The sequence below is a fragment of the Alligator mississippiensis genome, chromosome 1 (genome assembly GCF_030867095.1).
Source record: "Alligator mississippiensis isolate rAllMis1 chromosome 1, rAllMis1, whole genome shotgun sequence".
In the NCBI taxonomy this organism is placed as follows: Eukaryota; Metazoa; Chordata; order Crocodylia; family Alligatoridae; genus Alligator; species Alligator mississippiensis.
Genome location: NC_081824.1, coordinates 95,693,538 through 95,710,111, shown reverse-complemented (window position 1 = coordinate 95,710,111; position 16,574 = coordinate 95,693,538). Strand labels below are relative to the sequence as shown.

At 45.8% G+C, this 16,574-nt stretch overlaps 1 protein-coding gene across 3 annotated transcripts in view; it reads left to right on the top strand.

Annotated features, from left to right (window-relative positions):
* The window catches only part of WASF1 (WASP family member 1), a 165,537-nt gene that overhangs the window by 40,779 nt on the left and 108,184 nt on the right, over window positions 1-16,574 (top strand). Inside the window, exon 1 of one of the 3 annotated variants that reach the window (XM_059732836.1) lies at window positions 10,543-10,758. The exons of 1 other annotated variant lie outside the window; for it this stretch is intronic. In XM_059732836.1, the coding sequence (XP_059588819.1) occupies window positions 10,739-10,758 (20 nt within the window). In that variant the 5' untranslated portion in view covers window positions 10,543-10,738. Of the gene's footprint in view, window positions 1-10,542; window positions 10,759-16,574 lie in introns of those variants that run through there. One more of the 3 variants, XM_059732826.1, reaches the window with a different exon arrangement.

Genomic DNA, 16,574 nt, shown 5'->3' with positions numbered 1-16,574 from the left:
GAAAAACCTGCAGCATGCTTATAGGCTCGGCAGTGCTACGCTGGCTAGCACCACAGATGAAAGGGACTTGGGGGTCACAATTGACCACAAGATGAACATGAGCCTTCAATGTGATGCTGCGGCTAGTAAAGCAAGCAAAACACTGGCTTGCATCCATAGATGCTTCTCAAGCAAATCCCAAGACGTCGTTCTTCCATTGTACTCGGCCTTGGTGAGGCCGTAGCTGGAGTACTGCATACGGTTTTGGGCTCCACAATTCAAAAAGGATGTGGAGAAGCTTGAGAGGGTGCAGAGGATGATCAGAAGTCAGGAAAACAAACCTCATGATGAGAGGCTGAGTGCCATGGGACTCTTCAGCCTGGAAAAGCGCAGGCTCAGGGGTGATCTGGTGGCCACCTATAAGTTTATCAGGGGTGCTCACCAGGATCTGGGGGAATGTCTGTTCACCAGAGCAGCCCAAGGGATGACAAGATTGAACAGTCACAAACTCCTCCGTCACTGATTCAAGCTAGACATAAGAAAGTACTTCTTCACTGTCCGAGCCCCTGAGGTTGCTGGAGGCAGTTCAAGCACCCACTTTGAATGCCTTCAAGACATATTTGGATGCTTATCTTGCTGGGATCCTATGATCCCTGCTGACTTCCTGCCCCTGGGGCAGGGGGCTGGACTTGATGATCCTCTGGGGTTCCTTCCAGCTCAAATGTCTATGAAATCTATGAAAAACTGTTCTTTAATCCAGCGTGTCAAACTAATGGTCTCCTAGTGAAATCTCTATTGACTCATTAGTTTAAACTAATTTTCAGTTCAAATCGTATGTAAACTAAAGTGAACCTGTGCATTTGTTCTCCAAAATTAGAGGTGCACCAATACATTGGTCCATATTGTATCAGCACCGATAAAAGGAAAATTGACATTATTGGCAATTGCCTTCTTTTGGCTGATGTGGCTGATAATGTTGCTGATAAATGCCGCATGCATGCACATAGCCACATCATGCATGTGCCCAACCTGGCAGCATAGAGAACAGCATCTGGCTGGTAAGTCTGTTGGGGGGGAAAGGGCTGGGGTGGCAGATCAAGGCCCCTGCATTGAGAGAAGGAGTGGGGCCAGGGCAGGGGTAGGCACTGCCCAGCCAGGGTTCAGCAGGGCAGAGCTGCAAGAGACTCATCTTGGGGGGGGGGGGGGTTCCTGCCACTGTGCACACCCCTGGTGGAGCCATAGGTGGCGTATGCCCCCCAGATCTGTGTGCAGGGTGAGGGTGGGCTGGGGGTGGCACTGGGCTCTTCCCGACAGGGGGTTGGGCTGGGATTGTGCTCGGGGCGGGTAGTGGCAGCGCTGAGGTGGGTGGTGCTACGTAGTCAGCCTGCAACCACCCTGAGTGCAGCCCTGGCCCAACCCCTCTGCCGGGATGAGCCCAGTTCTGCCCGCAGCAGCAGCCCACCCTCGCCCTGTGCAGAGATTTGGGGGGCCCCCCATACCCATTCCTTCCCCCTGCCCTTTCCCCCAACAAACTTACCAGCCAGACACTGCTCTCTAAGCTGCTGGCTGCATGTTGGCAGTCGGATCAGAATTGGCCGATATGGCTCAGTTATAATCGGTCATCAGTATCGGCCCAAAAGGTCTTTATCGGTACAACCCTATCCAAAATAGTTATTTTGAAAGGGGAGTTCTTATTCCATCTTGCTGGTTCTGAGGCTATTGTAGCTTCAGAATAACAGATGTACATGTATTCATCAGGATTCAAGTATCTCGAATAGCAAAGTTTGTAAATGTTGTTTGTAATTTATCACACCAATAACAATTTTCAGCTTTTGTCTTGAATCCTCCGCTTGTACTTATGCAGAGGCTAAAGGAACCTGCCATAAAATAAGTGGAGTGGAAAAAAAAAAGAAGTAGCCTCAGTCTTTGGAAGATTAGTAGTCTTGTAAATTTTCACATTTTTCACTTTCAAAACATCTCAATTCATAACACGTAAAATAAATTTTAAACTTGGCAGTTACAATATTCTTCAGTTCTACAAAGCTGACTGCTTAGCAATTTTTGTGAATTTAATTTTTTTTAATTATTAATATATTCCACCCTGCAACAGGGAGCTGGGGGCTCCTGGTACTTCAAGAGGGGAAAAAAGCAGTAACAGACAGCACTCTGGTAGCTTAACAACAGCTAGGTGCAAATGAATAGCCTGCCAGAGGCCAGAAGCTGAAAGAGACTATTGCCATGCTAGTTGCACGGCAATAGTACGATAGGATGGAGCCCTGCCAAAGCAACGGAGGCTTGGTTATGGTAGCTGGGTACCAGCAACAAGCTACCCATTAGAATGAGAGAGAACCAGCTATGCCAGGGCTAGCAAGTCACCTGATGGAATGGGCGGGGCTTGAGCAGCATATAAACCTAAGCCTGAACCTGAGCCAAGCCAGGCATCTGGCTCTGGAAGCCACAGAGAGAGGAGCTCTGCTGAGAGAGGGCTGTAGCTGCAGCTGCAGCACAGACTGAGACCCTGATGCAATTGGGAACTGAAAAGTAAGGCACTGAAGGCGGTCAGGGAGCTGGGACTCAGGGTGAAACATGATTTTGTTATGCAGCTGAGGGCCTACAGCTTGAGTTACAGCCAGGGTGCTTAGGGTTTTGGTGCAGTTAAACCGGTGAACCAGAACAGGAGTAAAGGGGAGGTTTAGAGGTCCCAGTGATGCCTAAGGGGCATGTGGCTGTCCTGAGCCCTGCCAGAGGGCAAGGGCTTGATTGCAGCATGCGAGAGAAAAAGAGAAACGTGGCTAGTAGGCCCATGGCCAGAGAAGGGTGTAGACTGGGGCAGGGGCCCACAGTCCAACAGGGGTGGGAACTATAGATGGCTAATGAGCCCACAGCCCAAGAGGGGCAGAGAGAGGACCAGCAAGCCTGTAGCCTTAGAGGGGCAGAGACCAAAACATTAAGGCCTAAGGAGGCCAGATATTAGATGGGGGCTAAGTGCCCGCTGAAGTAATTAATTGGTACTACCTGTGTGACATGGGTGTTGCTGTAGTTTGAAGCCACAAAATTAGCACTTAAGGCAGGGGCAGGCAATTATTTTGGGCAGAAGGCTGCTTACTGAGTTTCGGCAATTTTCTACGTTTTTTAGGGGCCCCGCGAGCTGAGTAGAATGGCCTGGCAGGTTGCATCTGCCCCCCAGGCCACATTTTGTTCACCCCTAACTTAAGGCAGTTAGTGCACTGGAAGCATGGCCAGGCCAGGAGGGCCATACTTGGTGCTGGAGGACAGGACAGCAGGGTTCAGGAGGAACCCACAAACTGAGAGCAGACAAGGGCTCACTTTGGGACCCTAGGACAGCCTCCTTTTTTACCATTCTACCAAATATATCAAGTCTTGACAGGCAAGGGAAAAGGAAGGAAAGCCGGGAGCCAGGGTGAAGGCAGGAACCGTGTAGCCACAAGGGGGCATCATGACTGCCCCTGGGGCCCAATCCTGTTACACACCCCTAGCCTGATATTATCTTGTTAAAAAGAGAATGTTTTTTAAAAAGTCATATGCCATTCAAAGGTAAAGAACTAAGCATTTTTAAAACAGTAATGCCCCCCTCCCCCTGCTTTAGAGCAGGGGTTTTCAACTTTTTTTAATAAATGTACCTTTGGCTGGATGCGGGGGTGATGGTGCCTGACCGGATGCTGAGCGGTGGCAGCATGGGGTGGTGGGTTCCACGTGTGAGCTTCTCCTCCCCGTCCTCCCCCCCCTGCATCTGGCTGGCCTGTGCAGCCCACAGAGGGTTACCACTGCCCTCCACCGCCCCCCCCTCCCCAGCTCTGCTCCTGGGAGGCGATGGCATGGGGTGGTGGGGCTCCATGCTGACCACCCACGTGTACCCCCTAGGGCTTTCCGAAGTACCCCCTGCTGTCCTGTCCTGATAACCCCTGCTTTAGAGCAGTTTTAAAATTGAAGTTTGCAGAAGTAAAGTTGGGGCCATCGTAAAGAGTAGGACATATGCTTTAGCTAGTGTTTTTGTCCTCAAGGTGTATAAATAGGGCAGGACTGTCAGAAACAACTGTAAAAGACTCTTATTGCCACTCTGTCAAAGCCTCAAAAATCTCTTAACATCATTTGAAGCAACCAGCTGTGAACTTTTTCTTTTCTTGGATTTACTGCTTCACTGTCTTTAACAAGTTTGTGATATTTCTTCATATCCTTCCAATTCTACTTCTCTTCACCCTGAATCTCTGCATATATGTCTTGCATCCTTTCTTGCCCTTTCTGCTCTGTCCTTTTCTGCTGTTTCTTTGTACTGTATCATCATCTTCCTTGTAATGCTTCTACCTCTGCCAGACTCAAGGAACATAACTTAAACTTTACATATTTATGTGCATTTATATTAAACATAGATGTATACACCAGCACGCCTTTAAATGGAACCAGTATAAGTACCATGTAATCTTTATTTATATATTTTTTTTTTCTTCTTTCATTTATTTTGTCTTCGCTTGACATATTGAGCGTGTGTTTTATATTGTAAGTAATTTGGCACATGGACCAGGCTTTTATTTGTCTGTAAAGCACCTACATCTGACACGAACAAGGTTGAAAACGGGGAAAATTTATGGCAGAAGTTTACAGTAAAGGAAGGATGAAAGGAGAATGTAACATTTCCTAATGGATGAAAAAATAAAGTGACTGTAAGGGATTATTTTGTTTTAAATTATATTTTTTGCATGAAAACATGAAAGCACTTACAACTTTTAGAAAGTCACTGGTTCTAAGATGTATTAGGGTAGCTGAACTATGTTTTTAATTCAGTGTAGGGAAAAGCTTGGAGTACTATTACTGCGTGCCATTGGCATATAAATATGTAATTTTACAAACAGAATCATTTTTTCATGTTAGATAAAAGCTATTGGTATTTTCTTACATAGACTGTTTTAGTTAATGCTAACATAAGTGTGCCAGTGCAAGAATAAAAAACTTGTTTTTAATAGTTGTTGAAAGAGATATGAAGGTCTCAATAACTTGAATCAATCTTCAAAATGAAAAATCTGTTGAGCTATTAGAATTAATGTGTAAAACAAATGACGTAAAATAAAGCAGGAGAGAAGAGGTGAAGGCAGGGTACTTTTGAATGTTCAGATGGACTTGGGACATGACAAAAGTGAGCTCTGGTAGGTAAGGTAACCTTGCTGAAAACACCTTGCCTGTATTTCCTTTACCTCTCCCCAAGGAATGATTAGTTGAAGAACCTCACCTGCTCTCAGCTGCCCACGTCTCTGAGGTATCCAGGATCCGAAACATTTAGGAATTTTAGAACATAAAGCCAACCCTATAAATTGCACCTGGGAGCAAAGTGTAAAGATAGCAAGACAAGCACAAGATATAATGCAAGTAACACACAAGGTTCTCAAGGTGTGTATGTAGAATGCTCTATCACAAGCTCACTCTTGCTATTTATTTAGCTTTTCTAATTTTTCTTTTTGGCTTGGTGTTTACTATACATGCAGTTGGATTAACCACTAGGGCTAGGGACAGGCATTACACGCAAACTGGTTTAAGTGATGAAAAACTGGTTTAAACTTGTAACAGAACATAAGTTCAGTGCACATGTAAACCAACTTCAAAATGGCTGAAACTGGTTTAAGATAAACCTGGTTGAATGTAATATCAGACTTAACTGATTTGGGTCAAACTGGTTTATGAAATGGTTGTCCCAGACCCCTTCCTGGTTTAAGTTAAACCAAAGTTGCCCAGCATTCCAGATGCCTTACGGCCCTGGGCTAGGCTGTCTGCTTCAGAGAACAGGACTGGCCCCACCCCTCTGCTCCCTAGCCAGAGTTCTGTCAGAGACTGCAGGCACAGCAGGATCTGCCTGGCTTCCCCGTACCCCATCCCACCTTGCTGCTCAAGCAGGGATCCCCCCTCCCTCCTTCCCGTCTCCCACAGCCTGGACGCCAGCACCACAGACCCTGGGTATGTGGTATACTAGCTAATACTGACAGGTGTCTCTGCGTGTTAGGGTTGCCAACCCTCCCAGATTGGCCAGGACTCTACCGGAATCAGCATCAGTCTCTTGGTGACTGTTGAAAGCAATCCGGGAGATTGATATTGTGAACGGATTGAACAATACAATTAATGACTAAAGGTACACCATTACATTGGTCCCATATTAGATTGGCATAAGAAAAATTGTCAGTATCAGCAAACAGATATTTTTGGCTGATGTGGCTGATAATGTTGCGGATAAATGCCCCGTGAATGCGCGCAGCTGTAGCGCAGCACTCAGGCAACCAGGAGCACAGCCCAGCAGCATGGAGAGCAGCTGGGTCTGTCTGGTAAGTCTGTTGTGGGGGAAGGGGTGTGGGGGGGGCAGATCATGCAGCACCTGCCCCTGCCTAGACCCTAGTGGTGAGGGAGGGAGTGGGGCTGAGCCTGGGGCAGGGGCAGGAGCTGCACAGCTAGGGAGATGCACGGGACAGAGCTGCAAATGGCTCATCCAGGGGCTGTGGGGAGGGGGTAGCAGCTCTAATTGCTGCATGCACCCTGTGCGTGGGAGGCATGTACCCCAGATCTGCACACAAGGTAAGGGTGGACTGCTGCTGTGGGCTTGTCCCTTCCTCAGTCTGCCGTGTGTCACACAAAGGCTTTTCCCAGTGGGGGGGTTGGGCCGAGGCTGCACTCAGGGTGGGTGGTGGTGGTGCTGGGAGAGGGGTTTTGGTGAATTTTGGAGTGCTCTAGCCCCCCCCCCCGAACATAGTTCCCCCTCCCAGTGCTGCACCGCATGCCCCGAGCACAGCCCAGTCCAGCCCACCTGCTAGGAAGAGCTCGGTGCCACCCCAGCCCCAGGCTGCAATGTCAACCTGCCCTCACCCCACACATAGATTTTGGGGCACATGCCCCACCAGGGTGTGAGTAGCAGTTGGAGCTGCCCCCCCAGCACCCCTTGGACGAGTCGCTTATGGCTGCATCCTGTACTCCCTCTCAACTGTGCAGCACCTGCCCCAGCCCCACTCCCTCCCTCACTGTGGGGGCCTCGATCTGCCCCCCCCACCCCTCTCCCCTTCGCCCACAACAGACTTACAAGCCAGACACTGCTCTCCAAGCTGCCCAGCTGCATATTGGCAATCAGATCAGTATCGGCCAATATAGCTTGTTAAAAATCGGCTGTTGGTAGTGGCTCAACAAATCTCTATCTGTGCACCCCTATTAATGACATCACATCATGTTAGGAAAAAAATATCTCCCGGAGTAGCTTCAGTCAGAGTTGGTAACCCTAGCGTGTGTGCGTCTCCAATTTCACTGGGACAGGCAGACAAAACAGTGTCCACTTACGGCTTTTTGGTGCTAATCAGTAGGTCAGCTGGTAATGTCCCTCCATTTCTTCCTTGGAAAAAGATGTTCAAGAAGAGCTTGAACTAATGAGAGAGACTTTTGTTTTGCTGATGGGCTGATAAACGCTGTGTTATCATCAGCTCCCCGCTGGCTCCCTTGCCTGTCAGGTTTGCAGACGGTATGAAGAAGCAGGGAGACGGAGATTTGAAAAGCTCATTATCATCAACAGATGCATATGCTGCACACCCCTCCTTTGCCTCAGTGCTAACCCGGGGCTGGCAACACTCCTGCCCCTTGAGCAACAAGCAGGGAAAAGCCTGGGACTGTGCAGGCCAGGGTAGAGGTTTAAACCCCTCCCTAATCAGAGTGTCCTCCTGGGGCCTGGCCACACCCCACCCTCAACTCAGCATTGTGGAAGAGAAGGGAGGGCTGTTCTGGTGCCCCCTGGCTTCTAGCCTGAGCCACTGCAGGCATGTGCCTGCATTTCTTCAGTCCAAAGGGAATGTCTGTGTGCGGGCTGGGAGCAGTCCGAGGCCCTCTTTTTGCGCGGTGTGCTGTGGCCAGCAGCCCGGACACGCCGGGTCGGGGAAGGCAGGCGGCACGCTAGAATTAGGCACGGACGCTTAATGGTTGATTTAAGATTATTTACTTACACCGTAGATGGTCGCGGTACAGGCTGGAAAACTTCCAGGAAAACTTTGCTTAAGTCCCAGTTTAAGGACTCGGACAGAGCTCTGGATTCACTCACACGAAGTTTGCTAGGCTCCGTGGAACTTTGCGCGCAGGGAAGGGTACGTCGAGGGATCAGGCGGCGATGGGGAGAGGCAAGAGGCTGATCAGACCCCTGTAGCCTTCTTGATATGCACGCTGGGTCCAATAGGCTCCGCAGCGCTTAGAGATCTTCACGAGACGTGAAGTCTCCTCCTGAAGTTCGTGGACTCCTCCAACTTGGGCGGAAACCACTCAAGCCTCTTATACGGCTAGCAAGCCAATTGCTAGCCGCCACATAGGAATAATTTAGAACTGGCCAATAGTAGGGCACAAATTTAAATACAAATGGCGGGAACTCCTTGCAACGTGCATCTCTCTTCTGCAGCTAAGAAATGCACCCTGCAAAGAAAGCTACAAATGGCGGGAAATAATTCAGCAGTGCCGAAGCACACACAAACAAAAATCACACCCTTGGGTTGTGACAGTCTGTATAGTTGCAAACTGATTCAATCTGGGCAGGTTAGACTAACCTGCAAAGATTGAAACAATTCAGGCTCAGGCTTTTTGAATGTCTGTCCCTAGCTTAGAACACTGGGGGCCAACCCTTTTGGCAGGCGTGCCACAAATTAACCCAGTACCTTTCCTGACTTCTTCTCCTATCCCTTTCCATTACTTGATCTGCTGCTTTTCTTTCTTACTTGATATGCTCCCTGCCCTGTGGTCCTTTCCTGATCTGCTTTCTGCCCCATCTGCTGATGTGCTGCTTGTCCCTTCCCCAATCTGCCGTGTGTCACACACAGGCTGCGCATTCCCCTTTTGGCACCTGTGCTACAGATTGACCACCTATGCTTTAAACCCTCTCTTATGGTAGTCAGAAGACAATTGCAGCTATGGTAGATGCCACCTATCAGAAAGAATCCTAGTTTTTGCACCTGGGGTAACTGAAAAGGAGGAGAATCAGTAGACAATACATCTCAAAAAATGACAATGAAAAACTATTCATTCTATTCATAACAGTAGCGCAGTGTATGCAATGATAGTGTACAACAGGGGCAAGCAATTATTGTGGGCAGAGGGCCGCCTACTGAGTTTTGGCAAGCCATCATGGGCTGCATAACAGGCAGCCCAGGGCAGATAAATATTAATTTTCTAAATTTTTTAAGGGCCTCACAGGCCGGATAGAATGGCCTGGCGGGCCGCATCCAGCCCCCGGGCTGCATTTTGCCCACCCCTGGTGCACAACCTACCTCCTGTATAATGTTTTTTTCTCTCTCTCAGGTAACTTGAAGAGACTTCTTGTAGGGGTAAGGGTAAATGGTCTCTTTGCTGATTTAATTCTTGGTTCTTCTCCATGAGACTGATACCACCAACTCCCATCGGATAAGATGCTGATTAGATAGTGGGAAGTACCGATGCCTTACCAAATCAACCAGTGCCTTTTTAAGTCATTGATTACATGGAACTTAATCCCTCCTCCTTTGCTTCAATCTCCTATTATATGATGGAATAGTCATATGAAAGCTATTTTAAGTCTTGTTGTCATCTTCTGACACAGTAGGTTGTTTCAAGCTGTCTCTTGAAAGTTGTAATTTCAAGTTGACTGTTATGTGCAATAAGTGCTATAATTTTACTGTCCTATATGGTTTATACACATCGATGCAACAGAAGTCTAGATGTACTTGTCCTGCCTTTATTAATAAGGATCTTCTATTGGTGTGTACAGCCATGAAATAAAAGATTTTTTTAAATTAATGGTAACATTTTTTGATCTTTGCAGGCAACTCATAGTTGTAATTTCAGAACAGCTATTATGAAAACGATACATAAAAACTCAGTTAATCAAGAGTGTCTGTGTTTCAAATACAAAGCCAGCAGCTAACTGTTAACTAACAATGTTAGCAGGTGATTTTCTAAAACTAGTGCATAGCTCTACCTGCCCGTTGTCTGGATGTTATGCCTTGACAAGCAGGAAGGTAGAGGCTGATAAAATACATTGTAAACTGTCAGGGGTTCAATAGAGTACTGTCATATTGCTTAATTGCAAGATTTACATTTTGTCTACCACTTACAAAGAATTTACTAGTCACCAAATTATTTTTTTATCACATTTCGTTTCTTTGACTCTTCTCCAAGTATTTTGAAAATAACAATATTCTGGACAAATGCTTAGAGAGGGAAGGTACTTAAATTCTATTTAATATAATTATACAGCATTTTGTACTGTGAAAAATATTTCTCAACCTGCAAGTTGCTAAACTAGTTTAAGGACTTGCAAGGCATGGAAGGTAATCCATGTAGAGAAAGCTGCAGGTCCATACATGCACATGCATACACACAGCAAATACGTTATGCTGCTTCCTGAAAAAGGAGCAGGTATGGTGCCTTTTGAAAAAACACCCACTTCCCCCAGTGCTCTGCTGTAGCTGGCTCCTGCAGAAGCTCAAACAACAGATGACAAATTCAGTCGTCTCTATTCCCTTGGCACTTAGCTCAGCATGAGAAAGTGCATTCTCCTCACTCAGCAACGTGTAGCCTTTTGGTGAGTGGAAGAAGGGACAGAAGTATAAGCTATCAGAAAAGTTTAAATGCAGGGGAGAGGCTTAATCAGGCAAAAAAAAAAAATTGAAACAAAAATATACACGAAGAAGAAGATTATTAAAGGACATTAAAGGACATGAGGATTATTAAAGGACATGAGGAAATTAACCAAGAAAAATAGTATTGTATCATGACAACATATGGGGAGAGGTAAGTTTCAAGGGGAAAATATAGTAGAATAAGAATTTCCTAAGTCCTGTTTTTGTCCCTCTCCTTCCTAGATTGCTGCTTGTGCCCAAATTATTTATAATTTTTGTCTCTGCCACCTCTATTAACTGGTGCTTTAAACACAGTCTTCTCTGCTTTTGATGACAAGTAGAATTGACCATGTATAAGTGTCTAAAAGAACCATAAAGACTGAAAAAATTGATTGGGGTGATAATTAAGGCTGTGTGAAATTTCACCAGCTGTTTTGTTTCAACACTGTTTTGAATCGTTTTGAGTTTGAAACAGTGAAATTGAAATGAAGGGCTTCGAAACAGTCTTGAAACAAAATGAGGGCAATCAAAATGTTTTGAAACTTCCAAAACATATCAAGTTTTGAAGCTCAAGCTGGGCTTGCCTGCAGGGAAACAAAGTAAGGAGAGGGAGGGGGAAGAGGCAAGAAGGACTGCTCTTATATTGACTGTGTAGCTGGCCAGTGACTGTGATCCTTCCCTGAGGTCCCTTCAATTCCAGTGCTCTGGGGGAAAGATGGAAAAACAGCATAAAAGGCAACATTGTTTAAACTGGCCTACTTTCTGCCTTGGTCTTCCAGCAGCTCAGGAGCATTAGACAACGAAGGCTATTACTCGCATTGATTTGAATGATTTCCTACTTGCTAGCTAGCCTAGCAAGTGGGATTCCACAATACTTTTCCCTTTCTTCTAGACCCTTTAATTTTATTACTATATTCATTGATTTATTCTTTTCAATTTTATAATTATATTGGATATTACACTATAGAATTTATATAGGAAGGGAGATGCATTTATATTTTATTTCTATACATTTATACCTTGCGACATATACTTACATACCTTATAGAATGTATATAGGAACGCAGATACATTTATATATTTGTATAAAAAAACAAGACACTATGAAACACACTATGAAGCCTGGTGGAAAGGCAGCTGGCAAGGCTTGAGGGAGGGGCACAAGAGGGAGTGCAGAGAGAGGTGTAAGTTCTCCTCCTCCTCCAAACTGAGACATAGCCTGTTTCCTACAGCTAGCAGGGATAAAGCTTCCAGAAGCAACAAAGAGAGGGGAGCAATGCCAGTGCCACTTCCTGTGCCTGAGTCTGCATCCCATCGAAGAGCACCAGCCATAACCCCTCCCACCACCACCATGGCAACAAGTACCAGCATGACAGTCCTTCACCCCTTTTCACTTCCCATGCTGAGCTTTCCAGTGCCAGAGGAAGAGGTGGAGCTGGAGCTGAGTGCCCTAGCAAGGGAAATTCTGGGGAAGGAGGGGGAATCCACTGAGTTTGTACTCCACACCCCTCAAGTTTCCCCTAGAGCCAGGTCTCCTTTCCCAGAAGGCACTTCAGAGGAGGCTGAGGTAGAGATTGCAGAGGCAAGCGGCTCAGCTGAGTCCGCTCCTGCTGTTGCTGTGCCTTGGGCTCCTGAGGAGGGGGAAATTGCAGCATCCACACATGCACCCATACCCCAGAAGCAAGCAGGTAGTGTGATCTAGTATCATTTTGAGCTGGCAGATGATCCCACGTCCACTATCTGACTGCGCTGCCAAGCTAAAACCAAAATGTGCAGGGGTGGTGTGTGTGTACACGTGCACGCATGTGGGTGGTGTGGGTATGAGGATGTGTGCGCATGCATGGGGTGTTGTGTGTGTGTGTGTGTGTGTGTATGTGTGCGCACGGGGGTGGTATGGGTGTGTGTGTGTGCGGGGGTGGGGTTGGGTGTGCAGGGGTGTGCACGGGCGGTGTATGTGCGGGGGGGTGTGCGCGCATGCGTGGGTGGTGGGGTGTGTGTGTGTGTGTGTATGCGTGCGGGGGTGGGGGGTTCACACATGTGTAGGAGGGGGTGTGCGCGCAGGGGGTTGTGTGGGGTGGGTGTGGCGAGTGTGGTGGCAGGTGTGATGTGTGTGTATATGGTGTTTGTGTAGGGGGTGTATGGTGCGGTGTGGGGGTGTTTGGTGGGGGTGTGGCAGGAGTTTGTGAGGGGGTGTGGCTGTGTGTGGGGGGCATCAGTTATATTGTGGGGTTGTGTGGAATTTGTGGGGTGTGGGTGTCTGCCTCTGGAACACACTGTTCTCTCCTACAGTCAATGCTTTTGGGGGTGTCTGTGAGGGGTGTGAGGCTGCCCCCCCCCTTCTCCTATGGCGCTACAGCAGGTAGTGGTGCTGGTGCCTGGCTCTGGCCAGCACTGAATGTTGCAGCGAGGAGTGCAGCCCTCGCCGGGCCGTTTGTTTCCCTGGCACTACCTGCACTCGTGGGGCACAGGAGGGAAGCCTCAGGAGCTAGAACTGGCTGCCTTCTCTTCTCCACCTGCTTCAGTGCCTGGGGCTTCCCTCCTGCCCTGCCTCGTGCTAGCGGGGCCAGCCCTTCCTCCCATGAGGGTGGGAGCAAGGCACAATAAGATATATTGGGGGTGGGTGTAGGCACCTTGCTTTCACCCTCATGGGCAGAAGGGCTGGGCCAGGCACAGTTTTTGAGGGGGGCACCACGGGCCGGATGAAAGTGCCTGGTGGGCTGGATGCAGCCTATGGACCACATTTTGCCCACCCCTGTCTTAGTGGCACGGTACTCCAGGACATGCAAAAATTGAATTTTTTTTATTAAAAAAATAAATTATCTTGATTCTGTATTTGTTTTTTATTCTGTTTCCAAAAAAACGCAAATCAGTGTTGTAAAAGAATGTAAACCCCCCCCCCCCCAGTTGCATCTCACACCTGCTAGAAAAAACCCACCAGAGATAAATAAGTAAGGTGTTGAAATTAAGGTATACCATTTTTGCCATTTTGGGGGATCAAGTCAGAACAAAACAATCTAAATAGTTTATGTAGACTTTTCAGAATGGATTTTAAAAAAAGAGATGGAATTAAAAATGAAGCATATTGCTTGGAGGAAAAAGAAATAAGTATTGTAGTAGAAACTGCATTTGCTGGAGTGCAGTTAATAAACTATAATGTAATGTATATTTTCAAGCCAAGCTATGATTTAGATCAAGCTCTATCTTCATATGTACAAGGGACCATTAAAATGGTCACCGGATTCATTGATCTGTGGAGATCTTAATTATGAGAATACATTTTCCTGACCTAATTGTTCCCATGGTAGTTCTTTCAATCAATAGCTAATAACTTTTTGATCACTAACCATGTAAAGATTTTGTCTGGAACTTAATTTAAGCAGATTTAAAGCTGAGTTATTTACTAGTATAATATCTAAAATTGGCATTATGGTGTTAGGGAAAATAAATTATTAAATTTCATTGAGGAGAGATTGGCTAAGAAGGTATGTAGAATTGCACAAAAAGTTTAAGAGGATTTGAAAATAAAAATAAAGTATGGTAAAGAGAAGACATTATGGTATCTACGGAGAAAAGCAGAAACAATATCAACATGCTCATATTGGGAATGGGAAATGAAACATGCCATAATACACATTTCCTTCTCATGTTTTTAGTAAGCTGTGCAATGCTGTTTGTCTTACAATCAGAAAGTGAAAAATAATTTCAGAGAAAAATGGTGCACCAGTACTACCCACACTAACTGACTCTGCCCAGCTGCCCACAGTCCTTCTGTAGTCTGTTTATATCACCAAAACAAAACCCATGCTGGTTAATACATTGCATTATATACACAAAAATACAGTCAGTGGCTGTTTTGACCATTTCATTGATGCAGAACCTTCATCAGTTTTTAACTATTTAACTTCCAGATCCTAGTCCTTTAAGCTATTTTTAAGGTTCTTTTGTACATAGGTGGTGCCCCACAGGAGTAAGTCAGTGCAGAATAGCTGGCAGAGTTGGGGCATTACAATGTAAACTTTTAGAGCAGAGAATGTGCCTTCCCTTAAAGCAAGGATTCAGCCCATATGTCACTGGCTGATCCCAGCACTGGCCTGGCCCCAGTCCTGCATGCTGGATTCAGTGCTGCTTGGACTGCATACAGCACAGGGGCTTGGGCTGAGGTATACATTGCATGTGGTACCCTGCTGGACAGTCCCTGTATGCTGCTTTGGGGCTGCTGGAGCCAGTGCAGGTTCAATGGGGTGCTGCATGCAGCATGTGCCCTTTGCCCAGCCTTCTGTGCTGCCTGCACTACGCATAGCCAGTCTAGGTCTGTGTACTAGGCCCAGTGTGACATGTGTGCTGCCCACAGCACACAGGGTGGATGCAGTGGTGCATGTGGCACAGGGGGTCTGGGGTGCATATCATGCCTTGGATGGACCCCCTGTACTGTTTGCGTTGCGAGGTTCAGTCTGTGGCAGCGCAATCCCTGCACTGGCCCTGTATGTCTTGTGTACAGTGAACCCTGGAGCCAGTGTGTGTATTGTATAGCACATGGGCTGGATCCAGTACTGCATACACTTAACAGGGGGTTGGTCCTGGTCTGGCCCACATACTGACCCAGTGATCCTCATCTAACCTACAGAACCAAATGAGTTTGACACCCCTGCCCTAAGACTGCCCTAAAGCTCTCTCTGAGACATCAGAGTTAGGGACAAAGATTTATTTTTATTTTGGGGTTGGAACCTCCCAGGGAACATCACTCTTATTAATTTTTAAGGGATGCCTATATTGATCAACTGCTGACTTTTGATACGCCTTTGCTAGAAAAAGCTTAGGGGAAACCATTCAAAATAACATTGCAAATTTGATCTCGGAACCATGTGCAATTTGGTAAACATCTCAAGTTTTATATATTGAATTTTAAAATGTGTCTGAGATGCAATTTTTATTTCACTTGCTTTAGCTTTTGCTGTAATAGTTTTAACTGAATAAATTATTAACTTTTTAGAAACTGGTAGTTTGCTGGATTTGTGCAACAGCAGTGAGTGCCTGAATTCTTTAATTTTAATATGTTTTTTCTTATGTGAAGATTACTTTTTAATACTATATATCCACCTACATCTATTATTGTAGTTGTCAGTTTTAAGGTAGTGATTGTTATCAGTGGTTTTATATCTGAATCTTTTTATTCTTCAGGCATTTTTAAAATATTCCTTTCTATTTTTGTTTTTTACATTTCCTTGTTTGTGGTTTTTTTTTTGTAAGATTATGATGAAGCCACTTTGAATCATTTTACTGTCTGCCTAATGTGATTATAATTGACCTCTTATAAAAAAAAAAAAATGCATCCCATTACACTTAGGGCTCTGTGTACAGATCTATGTCTTGCACAATTGTGTCATTGTTTGTAATTCCTTTATGTAGCAGAATGGGTATGTAGGCTGAAAAGCATTCCCCAGGCCCGACTTTCAAAATATGCAGCCATATAGTACGGTGATTTGAACTAAACATGTACGTTAATGACAAAAGCAAAAAAGTATGATGCTACAGGCTGACCTGGAAGTTTTACACCCTTTTCCTTATTAAGGGAAGAAATTACTAGGGCAAGGAAATGTTAATAACTCTTACTAGCTCCCATCTCCCATCCAGCCTTTCTATTTTTAGAGTAAGTAGCTGAAATGCAAAAGGTGTATTTACTTTCAGCCATCATTAATGCTTTCTTTTAAAACTGCTAGTCAGCATTCCTCTCTTCTGCAGGTCTGGATTGGTTTTATTTTCTAATAGTAATTTAACCAGGTAGCTTCATTAAGTGAAAGAATTAAGTGCCCTTTAGTAATGAGATATTCTGTGATCTATATGGGAACAGAAAAAAGTTTTGAGGGAGCCATCCCAATAGTTGTACAACTTCCTTCTCTATCTGCAGAGAAAGAGAAGGGATTTGTGATGCCCCTGAATCTGTTTTGCAAATCCTTCCTGAGAATCTGCATGCCAAAACGGGGCTGTTCA